This window comes from Pezoporus wallicus, unplaced genomic scaffold (assembly GCF_028554395.1).
Source record: "Pezoporus wallicus isolate ANWC-B61680 ecotype Strahan unplaced genomic scaffold, APGP_CSIRO_Pwel_v1 scaffold_3294, whole genome shotgun sequence".
NCBI classification, from domain to species: Eukaryota; Metazoa; Chordata; class Aves; order Psittaciformes; family Psittacidae; genus Pezoporus; species Pezoporus wallicus.
The window spans coordinates 3,805,028-3,831,771 of record NW_026635478.1 but is presented as its reverse complement, the minus strand read 5'-3'; the positions used below and the strand labels follow the sequence as shown (position 1 = coordinate 3,831,771).

The window sequence follows — 26,744 nt, the reverse complement described above, 5'->3', positions numbered from 1 at the left end:
GAAGAGGGACGTGTTACAAGGGCATGTAGTGACAAGACATGGGGGAATGGATTTCAACTGAAAGAAGATGTTCTTTACTACGAGGGTGGTGAGACACTGGCATAGGTTGCCCAGACACTGGCACAGGATGCCCACAGAAGCTGTGGCTGCCCCATCCCTGGCATTGTTCAAGGCCAGGTTGGACGGGGCTTGGAGCAACCTGGTCTAGTGGAAGGTGTCCCTGCCCATGGCAGGGGATTGGAACTGGATGAGCTTTAAGGTCCCTTCCAACCCAAACTGTTCTATGATTCTATGAATGAGAAGACTGGGAAATGTATCATTCAAATGTCTCTCAGGCACAGAGAACCTAGAGTAGATGTAACCCCTGGGGTATCTGTCAGGTCATGGCCCACGTATGGCTGCTTACTCATGCCTCCTCAAGCAGCTGCAAAGCACCCTGTCTCAGCTGTACAGTGGGAGGAGTACTATCCAGGAGTGGCAACTCCTTCATGTGCCAGGGTGTAGGTACTGCCACCTAACAGATTGATACCAGAGCTGTTGCCTTGCTGATGTAAGTTCACAGGGTTTGTCAACATGGTATTTTCTTCACTGAAGTGTCTCATGCTGCCTGCGTTCCCTGATTTAAAAGGTCTAAGGTTTAGATATAACAAGGAGGCACAGGCCCATCTCCCCCTAACAGCCCAAGCCATCAGCGGAGCCTTGCAGGCACAGTGAAGCCATTACACAGCTTCTGCCACCCTGTGCGTTGAGCCTCATCGGGGTGGCTGTGCCTGCACCCTGCACTTGTTAGGCGTGGACACAGCAGCACAACCCTGCCACTCAGCCCCTGCTGCCCGGCTGGCCCGAGGCAGGGGCTAACAAAGCAAAGTGCCAGGTCCTGCACTTGGGCCACAACAGCCCCATGCAACACTCCAGGCTTGGGGAAGAGTGTCTGGGAAGTTGCTCAGAGGAAAAGAACCTGGGGGTGATGACTGACAGCCACTCAACAAGAGCCAGCTTCTGCCCAGGAGGCCAAGAAGGCCACCAGCATCCTGGCCTATATCGGCACTGGTGTGGCCAGCAAGGCCAGGGCAGTGAGCATCCCCCTGTACTCAGCACTGGTGAGGCCACGCCTTGAATGATGTGTTCAGTTCTGGGTCCCTCACTACAGAAGAGACATTGAGGCACTGGAGTGGGTCCAGAGAAGGGCAATGAATCTGTTGAAGGGCCTGGAGCACAAGTGTGATGAGGAATGGCTGAGGGAATTGTGGTTGTTTAGTCTGGAGAAGAGAAGGTGCAGATGGGACCTTATTGCTCTCTACGACTGCCTGAAAGGAGGATGGAGGGAGGTGGGTGTTGGTCTCTTCTCCCAAGTACCAAGCAATATAAGAGGATGTAGCCTCTATCTGAGCCAGGGGAGGTTTAGACTGGGTATTAGGAAAAACGACCTTCACTGAAACAGTACTCGGGCATTTTTCTTGGAGCAGGCTTCCAAAGTGGTGGAATCACCATCCCTGGAAGCATTCAAAAACCATGTACACGAGGCCCTTGACGACATGGTTTAGTGGTGGACTTGGCAGTGCTGGGTGGACGGCTGGACTTTATGATCTTCAAGGCCTTTTCCAACTTGGTTGATTCCGTTCCCGTAACGCCCGCCGCGCGACCCACCTCAGCTGGCACATGTACGGCGCTCCGCAGGGCCCGCCACTGACCTCTCGCGAGAGTGGGGGGTTGATGCGGGCGGTTGTGCTGCGGCCCTGCGCGCTCTGTCATGGAGGCGGCAGGCGTCTGCTGCGGGGGACGGGAGGACGTGGCCGTCCCTTGGAGGGGGGGCTCACGGCGGAACCGCTACCTCCCCGGTATGACCCGTTCCGCCGCCAGAGCCCCTCGGCAGCGGGACGGACTCGGGAGAGCCTCTCCGTCAGGAAGGCAGCTTAGTAAGTCCCATTGGTCCCCCTTTGAGGTGGTCCCAGGTCGTGGGTAAGTTAGCTGTCATTAGAACCAGCTGCATCTTATGAGAAAATCAGTAAGCAGCTCAGGTAACAGACCGTTTCTATAAGCACCCGGAATGCATCGCAGAGCACGTTTGGCAGTAAACTAAATTTGGGGACCTTGCTGTATATAGCAGACATAAAAATCAAGCTCCCGATCAGGTGGTGGACTAGCAGGCTTTTAGGAATCCTCTATTACGTTTGCAAATACGGTGAATGTACATTGGAGCAGTAAATAATATTCTTACTAGCTGCAAAATGCGTATTGTGTTACCAGCATTCGTATTTAAGGAAGGAAATTTGCCTCTTGATTGAATATGGTATTTATGAAGGGGGACTAGATTGAAAACCCAGGACATAAAAGTTCTGTTACGTGCAGCGAAGGGGGCAGGCACTATTATTTCAGTGCTGCCTTGCCAATGTGCTTCAAATTTAACACAGGGTAGCTGATTGCTTTTCATGGCTCCCATGCACTTTGGCTGCAGAGCTGTGCTTTTTTAAGTTTTGCCAAGTGTTATGCCTCAGTTCCCCAGCATCAAGTTCACATATTCATTATTGCTTTCGGATAATAGTGACATGTATCTCACCTGCCACCAGAAGGGCTATGGTAGCTGTTGGTTTCCTTCGCCTCTCCTACTCTCAGGCTTACTTGATGAGTGGGATCAGAGGGTTAATTAATGCAGCTGAGAAACAAACATTTTTTTCTTATATCAGTTTGCTGCTTTAGCTTTTCACACAACAGTAGGGATACTGGTACTGCATGAGAGATGCACTGGGGAAACGAAAGAGGACATGGGGAAGGGTCCAGAAGTCCTTGAGCAGTGGACAGGAATAATGACCATGCAGATTTGGCTGAATTCTCACTCTGACCATAAGCCAAAATAAAACAGAGGGAGCTGTTGTCTTTGACAGTAGACAATTGCACGCTGTCCTACTGTGGACTTCTGATTTTATTTTAGTATTTTTAAATTTTTTTTTTGCCCCCTAACTCACTTGTGACAGAAGACAGTCAGCAATGTGCTGTTCTTACTGGTTGAGACCCTTTCAGTTATCCCCCTACATTTTCCCTGTAAGACCACAGGGTGCAAGGAAGGGGAAGGAGGAAGATACGAGTTTTCACATAACTGTCAAGCTCTAAACAAATCTGGAGGTAGGTCTAGTCACACTTTATGGATCTTAGGTGAGTAGTTATCTTAGTTCTATCTTGCAGCATGCCCTTGATCACCAGTTACTGATTTGCGTTTTAGCAGCCAGTTATCTGTTAGAGTTAGGTATCCACTGGAGTTTAAAAATAGGTCTGGGTTTTTCTTTACTTTCCACAAATGATGCCATCTAAACCAGATCTTTCAGGTGAAGCTCTTTTGCTTGCTACATTCTTTTGTTTATTGTGACGAGAATTGGATCTAGAAACTAGGTCTAAAGCTGATGAGATTTATTTTTTTTCTGGTAACATAGGTCTTACGGTGCTGGTGTGTGATTCAGACCCAAAGTAAATACAGAAAATGTGCCATGGAACCAAACTCTTACCATTTGGCCTACTATAAGCAGATAGAAGGAAGGACAGGGAATGCTTTGAAAGGGGATCTTTTCATACCTATGACAAAGAAAAGTTATTAACTTTAGGCCAGTGCTGAGGTCACTGCACAATACCTCAGTCCTAATCATCTGATTACTAGATTTTTTCCAAAGCTTTTTCTTTGCCTATCATGTTTTCATTCAAGTGGCTTCTCACAACTTTCAAAAATTCCTCGCTGACGAGCAAAATAATCCTCAACCTCCTCCAAATGGCTCTGTTTCCTTACAGAATTTGATAGCATCAGATTGTTACCTCTCCTGTTGTGCTAGCCAGTACTATCTTGTTGTTGCATACATGCTGTGTAATAAGTTTTGTAGGAATAAGCTTTGTTTGTTATTTGTATAATACTGCATAGTACAGATTTTGACTCGGGCATTGAGACTGTAAGCATTACCATAACACACTAGTAATAAAGCAGTAATAATAAAAGGTGCCAACATTTTCTATAAGAACCCAGGTAAGCTATTCCCTGCTGCAGTTGGATGCTTGATGTGCTTTGTGGTTTAATGAATTAACTGTTCATTCAACGCTATTTTTAAATTCTGTGTGATTTTAAGATACGGAGCATAATGATAGGATGAAGCATTATATTTCCATTTTAGTGGGATATAATTTTATTGTGTCATGCTTAGTTACGTTATTTTTCATGTAGGTAATCTCTGCAGCCTGTTTCCACTTGGAAGAGCAATAGATTTTCTTATAGATTCTGTTTGTGCTTATCTTTTTCCAATGGCAGAACAGATTCTGTCACCATCTGACTCGGAGGCAATGGTACTGCAACCTGGGGAGCCTCAGAATCAGGATGACTTGTCAACTGCCAGCCAATTTTCCCTAGTGTACTGGCCACACCAATGTGAAGTCATCAGAGACAGAATCGAGCACATTGGTAAGTTATTGTGTTATGCTTAAAATCTTGTGTATGGGCAAAGAGGAAGCACACCAAGAATTTGTTGTCAGTTTAAGTGAAATCTTAAAAAACAAATCATTATTAGTCCAGATCTGATTGCTACAGAGAAGAGAAAAATAATAATGTAGTTTAAAATGTTGTATGTATGCTTCACCCAAACCCTTCTGGCTTTCTTTTCACTGCTCCTTCTGTTCCTGTGGCCAGCAGTTACATAGTAAAGGTTTCCTTTGGGTGGAAGCAAGAAGCTATTTGTTCAGAATTGTCAGCGTCTGGAGTCTTTTGCTGGGAGAAATACAATGAAGATGTCTTCTTCCTTATTCTAGTATCGAGACAACTCTGGGATCATTTATGTTTGCACACTCAGTCATACACCTTTCTCTTTCCTCATCAGTCTGCAGCAATAACAACAGAGAGTTTGTGGGTCAGGGTTAAAGGGAATATAGCTATGGGAGACATTACTGTGGGGATCTGTTACAGACCGCCTGATCAAGGAGAACCTGCGGATGAAGCACTCCATAGGCAGATAAGAAAAGCCTCACGCTAGCAGGCCCTTGTTCTCATGGGTGACTTCAACCACCCTGACATCTGTTGGAAGGACAGTACGGCCCGGCACAAGCAATCCAGGAGGTTCCTCGATTGTGTGGAAGACAACTTCCTTCTGCAAGTAACAGAGGAGCCGACAGGGAGAGGTGCCATGCTTGACCTCGTGCTCACCAACAGGGAAGGACTCGTTGGAAACGTGATGCTCCAGGGCAGCCTTGGGTGCAGTGATCACAAGATGGTCAAATTTGAGATCCTCAGGACAGTGAGAAGAGCGTGCAGCAAGCTCACTGCCCTGGACTTCAAAAGAGCAGACTTTGGCCTCTTCAGGAACCTGCTTAGTAAGGTTCCATGGGATACAGCCCAAGAGGGCAGGGGGGCCCAAGACTCTTGATTGATATTCAAGGATCACCTGCTACAAGCTCAGGAGTGTTGCATCCCAACTAGAAGGAAGTGCAGCAGGAGGGCCAGGAGACCTCCTTGGATGGATAAGGAGCTCCTGAGGAGAGTTGGGGTCAATGGCTCAATGTCCGGCTGGAGACCAGTAACGAGTGGTGCCCCTCAGGGATCGGTGTTGGGACCGGTCTTGTTTAACATCTTTGTCGCTGACTGGACAGTGGGATTGAGTGCGCCCTCAGCAAGTTTGCCGGTGACACCAAACTGTGTGGTTCGGTTGATACCCTGGAGGGAAGGAATGCCATCCAGAGGGACCTTGACACACTTGTGAGGTGGGCTGATGCCAACCTCATGAAGTTTAACCATGACAAGTGCAATGTCCTACACCTGGGTCAGAGCAATCCCAGGCACAGCTACAGGTTGGGCAGAGAAGAGATTCAGAGCAGCCCTGTGGAGAAGGACTTGGGGGTGTTGGTTGATGAGAAAATGAACATGAGCCAGCAGTGTGCGCTTGCAGCCCAGAAAGCCAAGCGTATCCTGGGCTGCATCAAAAGGAGTGTGACCAGCAGGTCGAAGGAGGTGATCCTGCCCCTCTACTCTGCTCTTGTGAGACCTCACCTGGAGTATTGTGTGCAGTTCTGGTGTCCTCAACATAAAAAGGACATGGAACTGTTGGAACAAGTGCAGAGGAGGGCCACGAGGATGATTAGGGGACTGGGGCACCTCCCGTATGAAGACAGGCTGAGAAAGTTGGGGCTGTTCAGCCTGGAGAAGAGAAGGCTGCGTGGAGACCTCCTAGCAGCCTTCCAGTATCTGAAGGGGGCCTATAGGGATGCTGGAGAGGGACTCTTCATTAGGGACTGTAGTGATAGGACAAGGGGTCATGGGTTAAAACTTAAACAGGGAAAATTTAGATTGTATCTAAGGAGGAAATTCTTTCCTGTTAGGGTGGTGAGGCACTGGAATGGGTTGCCCACGGAAGTTGTGAATGCTCCATCCCTGGCAGTCTTCAAGACCAGGTTGGACGAGGCCTTGGGTGATATGGTTTAGTGTGAGGTGTCCCTGCCCATGGCAGAGGGGTTAGAACTTGATGATCTTAAGGTCCTTTCCAACCCTAACTATTCTATGATTCTATGATTCTATAATATGTTACGTCTGAATTTACAATATACAATGTTCTTTAAGTATGTAAGATGTTATTTCCTTGTTCTCTTTGTTGCCCCTAAAGCAAATTTTGTCCACCTCTAGGTCTGCATTTCTACACAAAACAACTCCTTGTTACTGCTGTCTGTATAAGCCTATGGTTGTACCATGCAAAGTAAACAAAAATAAAGCAAATTAGCCATACATACCTGGTCAGTTAGAAAAATTGCTGTCACAGCTAAATTAAGTGACACAAAGCTGCAGGCAGGTAAAGAAAAGTTCAGACAGAGCAAACTCAGCAAGCCTGAGTCCTGAGGTCTTACAAATTCAAATTCTTACTAATCTCATATGCTGTTACTAGCAATATCAGTACTGTATTGCAGGGTCATACAGTAAAATATGAACATAAGCTAATAACTGCTTTTATGCAGTCTGTACATACAGCAAGCCTATTTTGGGACAGTGAAGACTTGAGCAGCCCCTGTGCTTTTAAATACAACCAATTGCAGTTTTGAAGTAATCAGTAGAAATGGAAATGCAGAAGTGGGATGGAAACAGCTGTGCCCTGATTCTTTTGCCTTTGAAACTAGATCCCAGTATCTTGAATGGAATGGGACAGGACTGCTGTGAGTATTACAGTGAGAAAAGGCCTACTGTCAGAATGAATCAGTGTTCAAAAGATATTTGACAATGCCAGGTAGATGCCATGTGAGTTACATGGGAACACTGCATTATAGCCATGCAGCATCTGCTGTCAATGTTGTCAGCAGTCAGTGACTTTGTAGTTGTGGCATCTGCTTTCCTAACAGTACCAATGCTGTCCAATGTTCACTGTTATCAGTCTCATCTGTAGTAACCAAGATGTACAGGCAAGAGGCAAGTTTGCACAGCAAAAGTTGGTCCTTGCACAGATCAGTGTGTATTTAGAGTTATAGTGAAGATTTGTTCACAGGTGCAAAAAATTAGGTTCAAAAGGGGACTTTCGTATTCGTTTGTGTGCAACTGGTATAAATAAGATTAACTGCTTTTCGATGTGTCCATATTATGAAGACTCTCATACAATCTTCCTGCTTGTAATCTTTTTGTGTTTCTCTTCTTTTTTTAGATTGGATACCCACTAACCCTGAGCCATTGTACACTGCAACAGGTTTGGAGATGATGCCATCACACCAAACTCCTGACAAAGGCACTGTGATTTTTCTAGGAGAAGGTGGGAACACTCTGAGAAACTTATTGTCAGCTGTAAACAGATGAAGCACCTGCTTTGATCTCCTTTGTGAACCTAATTTAAAGCCTGATGAAATCAATATGATTTTCTACTATTATTTTAAAGCACTTTGGAATAAATTTATTTTTCCTATAGATAGCGAAGGAAATAAGTTACATAGTTATACAGGTGGCTCATCATCCATAAGTTTGGTTCATACTGTTAATTATCTCAGAAGTCCAGCTCAGCTCAAACAGTTGTTCTCAGTGAATAACAACACTATGAAGCAGCCTGAAATGAGTTTGTTACGAAAATAGGAGTGGAGAAAGATAACAACCAAAAGAAAAAGTAAAAAAAAATGAGAGCTGTGTAACTGCAGGATCAACACTAAAGACTGTGTTGGGAAAATCTTTTGTTATCCTATTTGCTATAGTGGTTTTGCCAAGACATAAACAAAATCTGGCCAGACTGGGTAAGTGCTTCATTACAGGCTCCTAAGCCTGGCAGGGATTAATCAGACAGAATTGAAAGGAGTTAGTTGCCTTATTCCATCATCACCAGTTGATTATCATAGTTAGTTATTCTTTCATGTGTTTGCTAAGTTGGTACAGATGACTCGGAGAACTTGGAACTTCTGTCAGTTGCTGATTTTGTGTCTGAGCTACTCCTACATAGAAAGGATGATAACAGTTTTGCAATCATAGGGTGACTAGATGTGGCCATAAAGTTTTCAGAAGCACAATACTGAAGGGGAGCTGTTATCTTTCTTGAGGTCAACACAGTTAGTAAAAGCTTGCAATATACTGAAAAGCATTGATACTTTTTGACATCGGAAATTAGCTAAATTAGGTATTTATGCAGTATGGCTGCATTACCTGTCATTAGTAGGTTGCTACATTTGGTGGCAAAGAAAACTGGTACCTACTGTGTGATGAGGAAGGAACCTCTGTCCTCTGCACTGGGCCTGCTAATTTATTGCAAGGAATAAGATGTGAAGGAACACCCTGACTTCCAGCTCCCCACATTTTTGCAAACAAGGACAGTGATTTCTGTCATGGTCCTTTAGTTGCTGTTCTTCAAAAATGCAGCTTTCCCTGCCCTTTTTTACTAACTTGGACTTTATGCACAGGCGACTGGAAGTGATTCTTATTCTGGCCTGTACAACTCTCCAGCAAAGTGTGTATTTTGGTATAATGATTCCCAGACTTTGTTAATGAAACTTATATAAAATACCATGATAGAGATCTCAGGTTTTATGCATGCATTTCATTCTATAAAATGTGGCTGTTACAGATGACTGATACACTGGAACATGCTGCCCAGAGAAGCTGTGGGTACCCCATCCCTGGCAGTGTTCAAGGCCAGGTTGGATGGGGCTTGAAGCAAGACTTGGTCTAGTGGAAGGTGTCCCTGCTCATGTCAGGGGGTTGGAACTGGATGACCTCTAATGTCCCTTCCAACCCTAACCATTCTATGAGTCTGTGTTTCCAGAAACAGTTTTACTGGATTAACTACTGAAACATTTTTCTTCCTTGATGTTAAGGAAGAGCTTGAAGAGGAAGGGAAGGATAGAGAAACTGTGAGGGGAATTTCAGTTAAACAGAAAGTAATTATTCAAGTAGGTATCCCAGCTAGCAAGGTTAACAGCCCTTCTATAATGAAGACACCTGTGGGTCTCTAGTTAACTTCAGTCATGGAGAGCAATACGCTGAATATGGCTGTATTACTTGAATCACTGTTGCTATGTACAAAAGATACTATATATCTTTTGCATATTCACATATCTTTTGTATATGGCAACAGTGATTCAAAGAATAAAAAGAATGACATATAGGAATCTTGACTTTCACTGTACTGTAAGTACTGTCAGAGCTTTAGTAAGACTACAGGAGAGAATAGGACTGCTGCAGAATAAATCTCTCCACAGCCTCAGATAAGCAACGGCAAACACAGCTCTGATCTGAACAGGGAGTGCTGTACAGCCCTATTCCTGCTTTGTGGTACAGGGTCAGCCCCCCTTACTTGGCAACATGGTAAGGCAACAGTTTCTCCTCAGGTGGATCCAGCTGTAAGGAGATAGAAGCAAGAATACAGGAGCTGAGAATACAAAAGCCTGTCAGTCAGTGCCCCACTGCCAGTAAAAATCCTTCATTTTGCCAGTTAGAAAGCTATGAATTAGGGATATTTCTGCCAGATAAACATATGGTTTGATACCAGCAGTCTGAAACACAGAGTACATTGTTTCAGCTTGGAATACCTTCACTTTACAGCTCCTTTACCCTGAGCTGGCCCTAACCCAAGTGTCGGAGTTCAGCTTTGAAGTTGCAGTTGTCTGTTGCTAGAAGGAATTTTCAGAAGGATGCAGGTATTTCTTAAAATTACTCAGACTCGAAGACATCTGTTCTGCTCCTTCCCCTAGCTGACAAAAAATCCTGCTTTATGTATTCTCAAGTGAAAGATCTCCGCCCCCTGAAACAGATCCTCCCTCAGGAAGGGGATAACACACTAATCTTCGAAGCACGGTTTGAGAGTGGGAATTTGCAGAAGGTGGTCAAAGTGTAAGTTTCTGATCTTTTTTTGTCCTTTATTACAATGTAGTTATTATCAGTGGTGTTATTATCAACAGACTGCTATCAGTGTCTGGGCAGGATGTGTGACTCTGGGTTTGTGAATTGTTCTTACATTAGTTAAATAAGCTTCAAAAGTAGTTTCAGGTAGCCTTCACTTGAAATGGTGTGATAGCCATTCCATAGCGCTGAATGTTTTCTGTAGGTGATAATCACCCACACAAATTCGACACCTTTTCTTAAGCACCTCCTCTTAAAGCATAGTGTACAGAATGTTTCTAGAAGTCCTAATTATTATTAGAAGTCCTAATGAAGGCAGCAGTTGCATCATTGACACATTTGGTGCAATTAGGCATCTTTTCCTGGCAGCTACATAGACTTCAATTCATGACAGTGTAAATTCGACTCACACATGATTCACTGCAGAGTGCTTTTTCATGGCAGTCCACATTATTTGACACTGCATCATGCTACGTTACTAACCAGCATCACAACTCTTTGTCTTCTTTCTGCCCACAAGCAATGAATTTGAGTACCAGCTGACCCTGCGCACTGACCTCTACACAAGCAGACACACTCAGTGGTACTACTTCCAAGTAAGCAATACGCAGGCAGGGGTACCATATCGCTTCACTATTGTCAACTTTACCAAGCGGAACAGCCTATATAAATGTGGCTTGCGGCCGCTGTTGTATTCAGAAGCTGATGCTAAGGAACACAAGGTTGGCTGGCGAAGGACTGGAAATGATATCAAGTATTATAAAACCAATGTGGGCCAAGATGGACGTCAGTATTTCTCACTCACTTGGACATTCCAATTCCCTTATGACCAAGACACCTGCTACTTTGCCCACTGCTATCCTTACACCTACTCCAACCTGCAAGAGTACCTGATGGCCATCTCTAAAGATCCAGTGAAATCCAAATTCTGCAAGATTCATATCTTGTGCCGTTCACTGGCAGGAAACACAGTGTATGCTTTAACTATCACCAACCTATCTACAGGTGACAAGGACACCAAAAGGAAGGCTGTGGTACTAACTGCGAGGGTGCATCCAGGAGAAACTAACAGTTCCTGGATAATGAAGGGCTTTCTGGATTACATTCTTGGCGATTCAGGCAAAGCTCAACTCCTGCGGGACAATTTTGTCTTCAAAGTAGTACCCATGTTGAATCCAGATGGTGTGATTGTGGGAAATCACCGCTGCTCTTTAACAGGTCAGGACTTGAACCGCAAATACAGATCTCATGGGAAAAAATTTTATCCTTCCATCTGGTATACCAGAGAAATGATCAAAAGGTAACCTCATTTTCTTTCCCTTTAGAAGAGATGATTTACCTTTCACTGTCTCTTTGTTACTGTGACTTCTCTGTGTCCCTATTGTTTTGTTATTTTTTACATCTTTGCCCTGTACCCCAACCTTTCTGACTGTTTTGTTTACCTGCAGTTGCATTTCAGAGTGGGTTATTTTTTCCTTCAGTATCGTACAGATTTTCCTTTAACATATTTTCTCCATTCCTGGTAATAAGTTCTATCTCCAAAATAAGAGTTTTTGTCAAAACATTTTCAGTATGTTTCTTTCCACTATCCTCTGCCAAAATCTACTTATCAAATTCCTTATGTCTTTAATTTTCTTTTTTTCTCACATACAGCCATGTCACAGAATTAAGTTAGGTTCAGAATAGATCCCAGATGTCTATTTGACAGCAAAGATTGCCAAGTTTGCTGTATGTTTTGCTACAAATACATTTGATTTCTTATGCAGACTTACAGGGACATTGATACTCTGGCTATAAAACTAAACCTTCAGCTAGTAAACTAAAGCCCTCTGGTTTAACTTCTGTAACAAATTAATACAAACGGGACTTTTTTCATCTAGTTACAGCATGTTTAAAGTAAGATCTGTGTTCTTCCAGATGATTGTTTTGGCATGTAGGCCCTTAGCTTTCAGGGAATGAGCACTGTGCCTATCCTTATTTTCCACAATTCCTCTCTCTGTCTTGCTATATGGAGAAAGCCTGCACTTGTGAGTGCCCCATAATTAACAATAATGTCTGCTGAAGTGCTGCTGACCTTTAGCCTCATATTCAGCTACTGTCAGCTGCAACAGACATGTTTATTACTGCTTCCTTCTTAGTTCCACCATGGATTTCCAACTCCTGCCTAGAGTAAACCCCCAGGTGACACAGTGTTGTGCCATCACATCTTCCCTGGAGAGCTCTGCTTCAACACAAATTGGGCACTGGGGGTATGGGTTGCTAAATCCCAATGTGTCTACCTGAAATATTTTTTTCAGTAATTAAGCAAGAATATATTGCAGAATCTTAGCACGTAAAAAAAATTGATGTCTCCAGTTTGATAAAGGAAGGAGTAGTCATTCAGTCTCATAATAGTACAGCATTTATCATTCAACATGTACAATACTGAAAGAGCAGCAGATAAGAATAGTAGATTTCAGTTGTACAATCTGATCATGTATACATCTAGAGAGCTGAATGTATATAACTGAGCATGGGAGTAAGAACAAACACATGGACAAAGGCTGATGATGCATACACTTGTATCTTACATCTGTGCAGTGACAAGTGAGTTTTTTCAGAAGAAACTGAGTAGTTTGGCTCTAATCTAGCAACACTGAAGGTTTAAGTTAGAGCTCAGAATATGGAACTTGTGTTGATTTCTTGCTCTTTAGGTTACAAGTGAGCTTCAGTATAATATACTAGCTCAGACTAGTTTCTGAGGTGGAGGAGAAAAAAAGCCAAACCACTATTCTCTGTTGTCCTGTATTACAGAGTGATGGGGGAACGTGATGTTTTTATGTATTGTGACATCCATGGTCACAACAGGAAACAAAATGTCTTCATGTATGGTTGTGAGAGAAGGCCCCAGGTGAAAGCACCATATGTGCATCCACGTGTCTTCCCACTCCTGCTGAGCAAGAGCTGCCCAGATAAGGTGAGCAAAAGTCTGGCTAGAATCTTGCCTCAAAATTCAAGCACTACCTGGGATCCCTAATTTTTTGTTAAGATATCACATTTAATAAAAGACCATATTTCACCTAGTGAAATAATCTTCATTTGGCTAAAACTAGAAATAGTTGGAGTATGAAGTTTTAACTTCTTTAAAATTCCAGCACTTAAAAATGTATCATGCTGAATTGAGACATAAAGTTAGCATTTTGTAAAAATTTTCTTTTTTAAAGAATGAAGAAAAAAACAACCCAAACCAGAATGCCAAAGCAACATTGGTTTAACACATCAAAACCTAACATTAAATATTGTGTATTTATAAATATATTTTTAAAATATATTGTAGAATTAAAACCAAACAAGTAAGTAAGAAATTAAAGAAGATAAAATGTTTTTCCAGATTAATCCTTTTGAAAACTTCTGTTGAAAAATGTGTCAAAATCACACTGTGTGAGCTATTTCGGTTGAGGGGAAGTTTAGTACAAAATCATGGCTTTTGAAATACATCATTTTCTGGCAAAATCTTACTACAGTAAGCTGCTTTTGGACAAGAAAGGTTGCAAAGGCTCAGGTATAAAACAGCACACAAACTGAACTACTAGATGTCATTGCATACTTATAGCTAATGCTGTTTTCTTCAGGTATCAATAATGAGGTGGTTGTGAGCTTCAGATTGATGGCATCAAACTGTTGAGGTATTAAATCATGAGAGAAGAGCTATTCTAACTTTTTAGTAAATATACATGCTGGTATGTAACAGGATTTGTGGTAACTGAGCTGGTCAGCTGTCTATATGTCCAAATATTTAGAAACAGTAAGTACAGCCACATTAAAAATTATGTTTAGATGTTTCAGAAATCCTCAGGTAAAATAATCTAATCAAAGGACGGTTATTTTACCTGCATTTCCATTATACCAGTAAAGACAGGCTGAGAAAATTGGGGCTGCTCAGCCTGGAGAAGAGAAGGCTGATTGGAGACCTTATAGCAGCCTTCCAGTATCTGAAGAGAGCCTATAAGGATGCTGAGAAGGGACTCTTCATTAAGAACTGTAGTGCTAGGACAAGGGGTAATGGGTTCAAACTTATACAGGGGAAGTTCAGGTTAGATGTAAGGATGAAATTCTTTACTGTAAGGGTGGTGAGGCACTGGATGGGTTGCCCAAAGAAGTGGCGAATGCTCCATCCCTGGAAGTGTTCAAGGCCAGGTTGGAGAGAGCCTTGGATGACATGGTCTAGGGTGAGGCATCCCTGCCTATGGCAGGGGGGGTTGAAACTAGATAATCTTAAGGTCCTTTCTAGCCAAAATCATTCTGTGATTCTATGATCTTCTGGGGTATGTTGTGCAATATTCAGGTAGAATGAAAACTCACATTTGTTTGCCTGGTAGATAAAGTTTTAAAAAAAACTTGCAGGATTAAAATTTAATTACTACATTTTTCTCTTTACTTCAATGGCTGATGCTGCACCTGTCTTTTAAGTTCTCATTTCCAGACTGCAGTTTCAGAGTACGAAGGAGCAAAGAAGGCACAGGCCGAGTGGTGATGTGGAAGATGGGCATCAACAACAGCTACACTTTGGAAGCCTCTATCTGTGGCTCTAAGTTGGGTAAGACAATTCCCTGTAGCTATTTAATAGGAATAATCAAACAAGACCTTGTTTTTTTCATGGGAAAAAAATGTGCTTTTTCATGTTTTTTCCCTTTTTTGGTGTTCTCCCCAGTAGCATTATTGCATATGTATCATGAAACAACATTAGTGGGTGGCAAATTAAAAGCTGTAACTAAGCCAGTTGTATTTTTAGGAATTTTGGATTAGAGAATCAGTTAACTATGCCTTACCCCCTCTGAGTGGATAGATTTGTTCATAAAGGCAGAATAATGATCTATAATACCATTTGTTTAAAACTACAACAGTTATAGACCTGTCTAGCATCTGTCAGTGAATTTGCAGTCAGACACCACCCTGAAATATCACAGTTACCTAGCAGTCAGCAGGATTGCTGACATTTTCATTTCTGTCTTGCTCCTGTTGATGCTGCAGGCTGCAGACAAAGCACTCATTTTGATGTGAAAGACTTGGAGTCAATAGGACAGCATTTCTGTGATGCCCTCTTGAACTATTGTGTTCATAATAAGGAGGTAAGGAAAATCCCCCTACGACTTTTCTCCTGCCTCAGTTCATCCTGCTGTGACAAAACAGTATTATAACCCTCTATAGGGTTATAATAATAATCAATTTGATAATGGCTTTCTTAAAACAGTGAACTAATTTTTTTCATGTTTCTTATTATTATCTGTGCCTGAGGAACATGAAAGTGTAATGAAACAGCAAGCCAGCGTGAGCTCCAAGGTCCTGAATTCTGGTGCGCTAGACTTGGATTCCAGGTAACTATTCAGATATACCGCCATTTATTATATGTTCTCTGCATCTCATAAAGAGTACCAGAGTAAATATTACTAAAATTAGACTTTTAATAGTCACAGTCCTTAATTTAACACTCCTTAAGAAATTGCATACAAATCTTATAGCCAAACTTTAATAACCAGTTCAATTGGAAGCAGATCTCTGTATCTACCCCAGGTGGCCTTCTTGAAGCGAAATGAAACTGCATTGATACAGAGCTTGATCTATTGTATCATTTAAATCAATACACTTTTTTTCAGCCTTATGTTTTGCAGAGCAATCTAATATAAGGTATATTATTTGGTTTTGTGTAAACCTAATGTAATTAAGCATGGAAGATACTAGTCTGATTCCATATATGCAAAGGGATTAAGTTCAGGGTAGCTGATAACAGTGCAAGAATCCGTGCGCTGACCAGATGATACCCCTGTTAAACATGATCTGCTCCTCCTGCGCCAGTGATGACTCTGAGTAACTGCAAGATCAGTTGTGCAGGTGATTTGTAAGGGGTGAGTATTTAGTATGAACAGCTGTGGCCCTATGGTCATTTATTAGGGAATAAAACTTTAATACATTTCTTTTTTTTGAAGAACATTAATAGGCTGGATCTATCTCATCAGACTTGAGGTGCCCAAAGTATAGAAATCAAGAACTGAGCTTCACAGACCACAGCTGGTCCTGAACTACAAAAGAGACACATAGAACTAGGAGAAGACTTTCTGGGAACAAAGAAGATGATGTTCTATGGGATGATTTAGGAGGGGAGGGAGAAGGTGTGTGAAGCAGAGCTAAAACCTAGGTAGAAGCAGGAAGTACCCGCTGGATACAGCAGATCTCTTCCAGTAACCAAGCTTTTTCTAAGATGATGATGCCCACTTCTTGCAGGTTAGTTGTAGGTCTGTAAAATTAAAATGTGGATGTGGAAGACAGGCATCTCTGCAGCTAGGGTTACTATAGAAAACACACGCTAATGGTTGGAATGAATGGTGCAAACTACTGTTTGCAATCACCAAATTTGGAAATTAAACAAAACAATGCTTATCTTTCACAGCAGCCAAACTTCTGACAGCCCAAACTCCTGTGATCTTTATGCACACCAGCTAAAACTAGGTACTAAGGTATGCTATGACTTTTTCTTGTCTATTTACATCTCTGTCCTGAATGCCACTTGGGAAAGAATCACTACAGTTTAACAGGCTCTATTTCAAAGCACATTAGCGTTAAGTCACTCAGAATAGTCATTAACAAATCAATAGAGTTCACAGTCCAAATGAACAGTGTGGAACAATAGTATTAATTTTCATGATAGCTTAACCTAGATTGTCCAGATAGTGGTGGTTTTGTTTCAGAAGAAGGTGGCTTTCTACCTGTCAGGTTCTGAAGTACAGCTAAGTAAGCAGATAGAGGGTCAGTGTGTAGGAGGGCACCAGCTTTAAGCACAAGAAGTATGGTACAAGCCCATGTACCCTGTGTCAGCCATTCTTTGCAGATACCCAGTTCTGAGTGTTCAGGAGTTGTGTTCTCTCATGTATGCAGGCAGGTCATCACACTTGTGCTAAGTGCTGTCAGCATCAGACTATCCCATTGTCTACATCTAAGCTTATAGGCAAATGTAGCCCCAGATTTAATAGAGTGCTTTCACTGGAGGGCAATGAGACATTTTATTTTCCTGAAACCTGCATTTACTTGCTTGGCTGAAAAGAATGGGTTGAAACATTTTTTTTTGTCCTCCTTTACTTGGTGTTTGTTTCTTTGGTGCCTGAGATTACCATATTATTACTCAGTGTTTCCTGTAGATAAGCAAAACAAACTTCTTGTGAGTGAATACTTTCAGAAAGTTTGTGGATGAACGTTAGCCAACAATAATAGTTCCTGTAAATTGTTGCTTCCTGTTTGTGACATAAATACAGTAAATAAACAACAGTAAAAGGGGAAACTAGTACCAGGACTGTATACTAATAGTGTGTAAAACAGAAGTGACTGAAACAACCACAGGAAAAAAAATAGGATGGTTTTCTGCTGTGTTAATGAGTTAGATCACACAAGATGGTTTTTGAGTATCAGAACCAGTTTAAGGGATGGAGGCCAGAAGCAGGGACTAAAGTAGTTGGGGGGGGTGTGTGTGTGTGCAGGGCAGGGCAGGGGGGGCAGGGCAGGGCAGGGGGGACCGGGCAGGACAAAGAACAAAGGAAAAAAGACTTTCTCCTTCAGTAGCAGGAAGCCCTTAGAAGATCTCAGCAGTATGTGAAACCACAGCTTCAGGAGCTTACTTGAACCTCTCTATTTTAAAATATATTGTGTTTTATGAATTAATCACTAATTTAGTAACTATGAGGGGAAGTCTTCTCCAATAGAGATCCCTCTGGGTACAAAGCCCATCCCATCAAGTCCCTGTGGTAAGAGAGGATGAGTATGGTTAGGACTGAACCCAGCTTTGGCCACTTAAGAGCCTGATTCCTATATTGCCAATACCTATAAAAACAAATATACATTGCAAAACTATTTGTTAGGTTGAACTTCACTAGGTCCTGTTCTATAATTTCTGTGTGAAACATAGGCAAAGACATCTGTCATGCAATGAAATTATATGAATTGCATTCGTGCATATCTCACACAGTGAATTAGAGCATTCTTGCCCCATGTAAATCCACTTCAGTGACTAATTAAGGTTATTAGATCAAAAGTCTTACCAAAATTGTTGTTGTTGTTCTTGATGGAATTTCTTAAAGGCATTTGCAAAAGGTGAATAACAAGGGATATCACAGATACAGTTGTGGGTTTTTTGCTGGAAATTCATGCTGGAGTTGTAAGTAGCCCTCAACAGCACTTTACTGTGTTCAACCTAGAAAACTATGGCCCTCATGTGAAATAGGAGCACTGTTATTGTTGCCTAAAGAAAGCAAACTGTTGTTTGGAAAGATGAAGTCACATTAATTTTTTTATAGGTATTATTCTTTTTATATGCGTGAACATTATAATGCTAGCTGCTTTATTAAGGCTTTCATTGATTCAATAGGTCTACCCAGCCTTTTTGCATTTTATGCCAGTCTTTGTTTTCAGAAGCCGCAACTTCGGAAAAAGAGTTGTGGCAATTAATACTACTGAGAAAGCACAGCTGTCCAGGTTCCCAGACTAAAAATAAACAAGCCATTGAGTAGGAAGTGAGGTCCCTTGTCAATATGGTATGTTTGTGTCCAGGTTCATAAATATTTGCTGAACAGCATAAGGAATTCAATCTGAAGCAGCTTGCTCCTTCTGGCATTGTGATTATCATGTTTATTTACAACTGGTTTGTTTTGGGTTTTTTTTTCATTGTAACTATACTATTCCCCTATGAATCAAAATGGTTACATACTATTTTCTGTGCAGAAAAAAAATAAAGCATCAGGAGAACATTTTCACAGCACTGCTAAGGACAGAAGTCATGAAAGCAAAAATGTGAGTATTTTTCATCCCTGCAGAAAAATGTTGTGCTCTTCTTCTAACTAGAGACTGATACATGACAACTTAATTCAATCACTATACCTTTAGACAAACAATATTGTCACCAAAAGGTGCTGACCTAGAATGCCCATTGCTTTTTATTGTGTATTTTATCTGTGAATGAAGTATCAACACCAGCAAGTCTGGGGCAGGAAAAAATGGTAAAATTATACATTATTGAACACATTTAGATCTTTCTGTTAAAGAATATGCCTTGGAGCTGGAGATGATACCAGCTTTTCATCAGTCTTCAAAACTACTATCACCTCACTTCCTCAGATGGACCTGTTACACTTCCAGTTTCATTGAACAAGTTTTTTGCCAAATCCATTGAAGTATTTTCTGGGTTTCTTTCCAGTTCAGTATAGTGCTGTGAAGAGAAAGGTCACAAAACATTTTAGGGATACAGGAAATACATTTTTTTAATTAACTTTGGGATCATTACCAAGCCCAGACTCTGAAATACTTGTGCTGGCAATATTTGTGAACCTGCATCATGCTCCTCCTACCAGTCAGAGTGTGTGATTTGGTACTCAGCATTAGCCTCCCTAGCAACCACCATAGAATTAAATTTACTGAAGGGTCATTGTTAGAACAGTTGATACAAGATCTGATCTTTTTTAAGACTTCTCTATTATTATTGTTTGGTATCCTACATAACTATTTCAACAATGTGAGCCTCGCTGTAGTTGACACACACTTAAAAATCATAGATGGAAATAATGTCGTCTGATGTTATGTTCCTACTTTCATGAAAAGGAATTTAACTATTTTTTACAATGCTGAGCACCCAACAACTTGCAAAGTGAACACAAGTTGCTGACTTCTCTGAGCTTTTGAAAATCAAGCCAAATACTGAATGCCTAGCTTGCCTTCTGCTGGGGTTGTGTAGTGCTGGTGGTGGTGTGTGGAAGGAGAGAGAGAAAAGAAAGAAAAAAGAGAGAAAAAAGAGAAAAGAAAAAAAAAGAAAAAGAGAACGAGAAGGAAAGGAAGGGAAGGAAAAAGAAAAAAGAGAAGAGAAAGGGAAAAGGAACGAAAAAGGAAGAAAGAGCCCAGCCTTTACATGTTAACTCTTTTCCCACTAGTTATTGAACCCTTATGAAACTTCCCGTCATAACCTAGTGTGCACTCATTGAACAAGCCAGAAAGTGGCTGACTGATAATACCTTTTTGTTAGTCTTTTGAAACTAAATAATACTAATTATTCAGTCGTGTTTCTATTCTGTTTCACAGACTCAAGGCATTGAAACTCAACATAAGGTATTTGACACAGTGAAAAAAGGTAAACATTGTATGCTTGTTTAATTCTTCAAATCCCAATAAGTCAATTTTTCTCTATAATCTCAAACCTCAGTAAAGAGTATGTTCCAAAAAGATAAGTACAGAGTTCTTTGGCTGGGGTTTCACCTAGTCTCAGCATTTAGAAGACCTCATTTTTCTTTAGTTTAAACTGTCTTCATTGCATTCTTACCCTCTGCTTTACTGACTGGAACACTGTCTCTGGAGAAAAACTGAACCCAAGGCAAGTTCCAGAGATGTGAAAAAATATTTGCTCATATTGGCAGTATGGTACATACTGGTACTTACGGTACCATACATATGTTATATGTGACAATGTGCTCATTTGGTCCAGAGAAACTAGAGAAGAAAACTTTCATCAGTGAAACAGGGCAGAACAAATCCTATGGAACTTTTTGGTTTCAGTACAGATAAATGAAAGAAGCAAATGTGGAGGCTAAGGAAACAGATCTGGAGGACTTGTGTCATTGCAAACTAGGAAATCTGGGGAAGATTTAGATGTCAAAGTGAACAAGTAGCGCAACGTGAGTTCTGTTCATATACCACAAGGACAAATATGGTTCTTACCTACATGAAAATAGAAGGAGGGAAAAGCTATCTTGACTTCTCCGTAGAACTTCTCTGAGACTAATACTGAATTCCTTTAACTGCTTCTGATGTTAGCATTATTTTTAAGATTTAAAAAAAAAAAAAAAATAATGAAAGTATTTAAGAACCAGAGACAACCTCTAGTCAAGACACTTAAGAGAGTTCAGTCACTTTATGATGAAATGAGACTTCATGGAATGAAAGTTGTCCCCTAAAATATAACAACATTCTTCAGAAGAGTAGCTCAAAGTAGCAGAGAGATCCTCAGCTTATGAAAAAGAAAGCATGAGAAGCTGTGACTGCAGTTGTTGAGACAAATTTGCATTAGAAATGAGATTTGTGGTTTGGCATTGAGTCAGAAAACTCCAGACGTAGTGAGTTTTCTGTCTTGCTTCAGTCAAACACACAGTCTACAACAGGGGTCACAGAAGACTGAATGAAATCGCTAGCCTATTTTTCGTGGTAGGTGAAGCAAATTATGAAATAATCTGTGGTTCTTTCAGGCCTTAAAAATCTGATTTTCATCGTACAGATGACAGAATAGGCTTCTTACAGGAACATAAAGTTTATTGAATTCAGAAGTTTAAGGGTAGGGTTTGGTAGACTGTTAGGGTTTTAATTCAAAACATTGATGTGGACAGAGTACTGAAAAACAATGGAAATTGTTATGCTTAGTGTCAAACTTTGTGGCTTTGCAGATACCCACAAAGCCATAGGAAACAGCCCACTGTCAAGCTTACAAAGCCAACAAGTTAATCTGTGAGGAAAAGAGTGAAGTAAAAATGTCCTGAACACAAAGCTGCCTTTCCTCACCTCACAGTGTCACAAGTTGATTTTTGCCATTGTTTTTATTTATTCCAACAGACACCTGTGAGCAGTGTTAATTACAGCATCGTGTCACTATTTAAAAATTCTTACAGCTTATATTATTGCCAAAAGTTTGCAAAGCTGATAGCACATTTCTCTTCAATTCTGACCTTTCCTACACAGCTGAACAAGCCTCATGAAATAGTCCCAAGAACTACAAAAGGAAAAAAAAAAAGAGGATTCTTCTTATGAAATAAGAGTTTTAAAATCTTTTCCAGATGTCATGCCAGCGAATTATACAGTACAGTATTTCAGCTGTTATTTTCATCAGCAGAGATATAAAATTCCCCAGTGAGGACAGGTTGAGAAATATTAAAAGTCATCCCTAATATCTGTGGGTTTATATACAAGAGGGATTTATGGATTCATAGCGAGCTATCACAGATCAGTTAAACAGAGGAAGGTAAGAACATACTACTTATTCTCTGTTTACATTAAAGATCCTGGAATTAATTCTCAGGACGATCCTTATTCATATGATTTTCACATTCCGGGTGCTGAAAATCTAACAGACTCCGTGCTTGGTTCTGAATTCCTGTCTTGTTTTTCTCAGACATACACCCAGAGCTATTCTGCCTTATGGCTACTTTGGTTTTGTCTTAGAGAACCTAACAAAAACAATACCAAAGCCTAAACCATACACAAAGAACTCCAAAATGGTAGGGTATCTGGAAAGCTAACAGATGAATATTATATGGTTTGTGATAGCATTTGTAGGAAGGTTCGTGATAGGCTTCACGACTGGATTCATAGATGATTGAGGGAATCATTTCTTCTTTATGTATTTTTTAAACCTATGTAAATATAACTGGAAGGTTTGCCTGCGTTTTTCCCTCCCTACTTCATTTTGGCCAACTGGGTCAAGTATTACTAATAAAATTCAGTCTTAACTGTATAAAGCACCTCTTCACTTAGAATAAAAGAAGCTATAAAATGCTGTCAATATTTGTGTCCGAAGGTGCCCTAGGGCACCTTGTTCTTACTCAGTCAGCCACCAGTGAGCACCAGCTCAGTGAGCGCTAGCAGCTGAACAGCTCATGAACATGTATCACCTGGCAAGACCAGTCAGGTGGCACCAGCTCTTCTTTGCTCCCACTCCCATCTTGCTTGACCGGTGGGGTTTGACATAGTATTCATGCTCTGGAGATGTCTGTTATGACTCTAGTCCAGTGTCATTTGAATATCAAACATGTGCTTTCCTTGGAGCAGACACTAGGAACACAAACAGCAGAGTTGCATGACTACCAACACAAAACAGTCATGTTGCCTTTGGCACCTCTACTTCCTGATTCGCAGTTCTGTGTGTAGTGGAGCAATTTCAGTGGGAGCTACGTAGTGTCTTTATCCCCAGATAGCCTTTGTTAGGCAATAGATAAAGAAGGGGAGGTGGGCATATGAGTTATGGTCTGCTAAATAAGAAGAAAGACTTAATCCCCACAATTAGTCATCTGGGTAAATGGCTTGATCTCCATCAGTGTCTGCTTACTGTAACTCTGCTTACTGTAACTGTGTGAGCCTCAGCCAGTTATTGAGTCTGACCTGGCCAAGACAAAATTTGGATGTTTCATTGTGGTGGTTGGTTTTTTTTTAATTTCTTTTTAAATATCTGATATGCACTTTCAGTGTTCTACTTTTTTTTTTTCCTCACTTCTCACAGTAGAATTGCCAGTTGCAGCCTCTGCCACACAAGTAGGAGAGGATCTCAGGTAGGATACTGTTCTATTTTACAGGTTTCTAGCATTTTTCACAAAGCAAGAGTGAGAAAATGAACCCAGGATGATTTCTCTCCAAATTCATGCTCCTGCTTTTTATGCTCCTCTGACATTGTGCTTCATTGGTTTTCATTCATAAACTAGACAGTTGTCCTTGGCCACTTCATGCCACGGTTGAGACTGCAGTGGAAGGTGACATTAGAGAAGCAGAGAATCCTCTTTCCTCCATCTCATCTAGAACACCGGACCCCCTTCTTCAGCACATAGCTGAAGCTCCTTTTTCCCTCTTTGCTGCACACTGTCACACAGGCAGTGATTTGGGTCATTCCTGGAGGAAGGGATGATTGCCACTGCCTTGGGAGGGAGGGAAAAGATAGGGCCACATGTCTACTGAGAAACAGGGTAGAGGTGAGAAAATACAAGACCAAGCCAGGCTAGGTAGCACAGACAGTCCAAAACAGACAGTTAATAGTTTAGAATAGCTGGATATCTTAAAATCACAGTATTGTCATGGTGCTGGTGCGTAGCTCGTTGCTAGTGCATTCCCTTCACTTCTACATTCTGGTGCTTTGGTCAAGAACAATGAAGGTTGTACACTGATGGGTGTGTGAGGCCCCATGGCAGTAACACTATCAGTGTGGATTACTTTCATAAGCATTCACCTACTGATGGCATACAACGTCCTGTGTCTTGCTGAGTGCACAGCTGGCTGTTCTTGGGTAACAGAGCAAAGTGGAGTTAGCCAGCCAGTTAGATTGCAGCAGATCCTGCCACAAACACCACTTTTTACTTCTGTGATGGAAAAGTAACCTGCTGCTGCTTCCGTGATGGGTACTTCCTGCTGACTCAGACGGGATAGTGTTATAGTGGCTACATGATATTGGCACTAGTGTCCTTAAGACAATGTGATGGCATTGTGGTTCTGTGTAGCTTGAAATATAGTAAATTACTATTTATTAATTTATTTATTATATGCTTCTAAGGAAATGCTCAGACTAAAGTGGCAGGAATTTTACCTGTCAGGATTTTCTGTTCTTTTATGTATATATTGTCATGAATTTGTGTTGAGATAAAATATTTTCCGGCCTGACCTCTGTGTGTTATAGCTCCAAGAGTCACACCCATAATGCTAAAGGAAAGCATGAAAAAACATCTGTGCCTCAGGAGGCAGGAAAAAGTGTGTGCCATGATATGATCCTGTCCACAAGAGAAAATTTCCATTCATCCAGCTTTAATCTGTTCTCCCAGAAGATGAAGAAACAGAAGGGCAAAAGCGTCTCCAAGCCTGCAGAGAAGACATTTCAATCTTTAACAGGTTTCTCCATTATTGTTCTACTAGAAATACACCAAAGAACAGGATTGAGTTTTGTTTGGTGGGTTTCTGAAAGATGTAAGACAGATGGTAGCAGTACATTAGCAGTGCTGGAAAACTCCTACGCTGTGGCAGATACCAGAGCTGGTTTCATGGAGCTTCCCAGCTGAGACACTGGAAGTCCAGAAACTCATTAACCTCTTTGTAAACAGCTAAGGGAAAAGAGCTTGGAAAATCTCAACTTAATGGCAAAGGATAATGCCTCTGACCCTGCACTATCCTTCTGCAGTTACTGGTAGGAAAGGCTCTAGCCACTGTTTCATTGCTCTTCGCATGTTATCAGAATGCCATAAAAGGATGTACAGTCTGATCCTGGGAAGTGTTGGGATTAACCTTTTCAGAGAGGGGTCAATAGACTATCGTATCACTGCAGCAATAAAACGGGGTCCTGTTCCTACGGCTGAAGTTCCCACATTTTAGCACTAGATTTTGAATCATGCTGTGGCTCTCCTTTCTTAAAGGAAATGTTTCTGCGATAATGCCACAGTTTCTTGTGAAGGAAACTAAAGCCATGTACTTATTTAGTAACTAGTGACCCTGTAGTAGTTGATATGGATTTGCTTTTTTTGTCCTTTTTGGCTCAGGTCATGATCGCGCAAAGAGCGATTCAAAAAAGGGAGAAAGGAAAATGAAGGAGAGGCTCCCCTCAAAAAACAGAAGGCTCCAGAAAACCAAGACAGCAAGACAGGATGTATATTTTGGGAAGAGTAAATTCTGCCAGGGACAAGACAAGCTGCAATTCCCTCTGCCATTACTGCCTGAAGAAAAGAACAGACAACACGCTGCAAAATACCAGCGTATATTCGTGAGCTCCAGTTCTTTCACCAATGAAGGAACATGAAAGTGTCATGTATCTGATGCGCTTAAACAATTCCCAAGACTTTGGTTGTGGATTATGATTCTACCAGCAAGGGGGTAGATACCTGCAGAAATCAAAATTATTCTTGCTCTTTAAAAAAAAGTAAATAAGTTCACACACATCGTCTAATGTATACCATGAAATTTCTCTTACACATGAAGAAGTATCCCACATTCTAAACCAGTTTAACAGGGAGTCTCTGAAACAATTTCTTAAACAATACCTACTGTTTTTTTGATGCAGACTCCACTTCCAGGAAGAGCTAGGTGAAGAACCAAATTCCCTCCTGCCGCTTTTTTCCTTTTTTATTATTTTTCCCTTCTTCACTCTGGAAGTTTCCTGGGATTCTCAGGTAGAGGGCTTATTCACCAAGCAGCTGAAGCCACCATTCCTTGGTCAGAGTAAAACAACTCAAGTCATAAGCTGCGAAAATCATTCCCCCTTTCACCAACAAACCAAATACGTTACACTCAAAAAAAAATTGACATAAAATCTGTACACAGTCAAGTCTGTGGAACACTTTGCTAAAGGGTATCATGGATGCAAAAAACATACATGGATTCAGGTGAGCATGTGCCTTATAGATAGACCACTGGGAGTTTTGAATATACATATATTGGCTTCAGAAATGTCCTCAGCTGAAAACAGTGATAATCTATGAGGGTGCTTGGGAAAAGTATTGGATATGTTTATTCTGTGCCTGCTTTCCCCTGGAAATCGATGCAGTCAACTTGGAGGCAGGGTGCTGTGGTACATGGCCCCTTAGTCTAAAACCAATATAGCCATTCATGTGTTCTTACATACCTGGGAAATATTTTATTCATTACAATAATATACCTGGATAGTTTGCATCTTCTTAATGTGTATAGCATTGTACAGACATTG

General features: G+C 41.3%; 1 protein-coding gene across 7 annotated transcripts; it reads left to right on the top strand.

The window, feature by feature from the left end:
• The first annotated feature begins 1,874 nt into the window (after nt 1–1,874).
• AGBL3 (AGBL carboxypeptidase 3) lies at nt 1,875–25,969 on the top strand. Of its 7 annotated transcripts, XM_057425830.1 has the most exons (15): nt 2,956–3,002; nt 4,250–4,432; nt 7,638–7,742; nt 10,159–10,297; nt 10,827–11,606; nt 13,100–13,262; nt 14,756–14,882; nt 15,317–15,414; nt 15,581–15,660; nt 16,731–16,797; nt 19,049–19,117; nt 20,396–20,444; nt 23,574–23,622; nt 24,735–24,943; nt 25,585–25,969. In XM_057425830.1, the coding sequence occupies exons 2-15, from the start codon at nt 4,276–4,278 to the stop codon at nt 25,839–25,841; spliced, it is 2,349 nt and encodes a 782-aa protein (XP_057281813.1). In that variant the 5' UTR covers nt 2,956–3,002; nt 4,250–4,275; the 3' UTR covers nt 25,842–25,969. The 7 variants fall into 7 exon arrangements, with proteins under 7 accessions (XP_057281803.1, XP_057281771.1, XP_057281786.1 ...); XM_057425820.1 differs by lacking the exons at nt 2,956–3,002; nt 23,574–23,622; nt 24,735–24,943; nt 25,585–25,969 and adding an exon at nt 1,875–1,916 and having other exon boundaries at nt 4,288–4,432; nt 20,396–22,421; XM_057425788.1 differs by lacking the exons at nt 2,956–3,002; nt 23,574–23,622; nt 24,735–24,943; nt 25,585–25,969 and adding an exon at nt 1,875–1,916 and having other exon boundaries at nt 4,283–4,432; nt 20,396–22,421.
• Nucleotides 25,970–26,744: the final 775 nt, after the last annotated feature.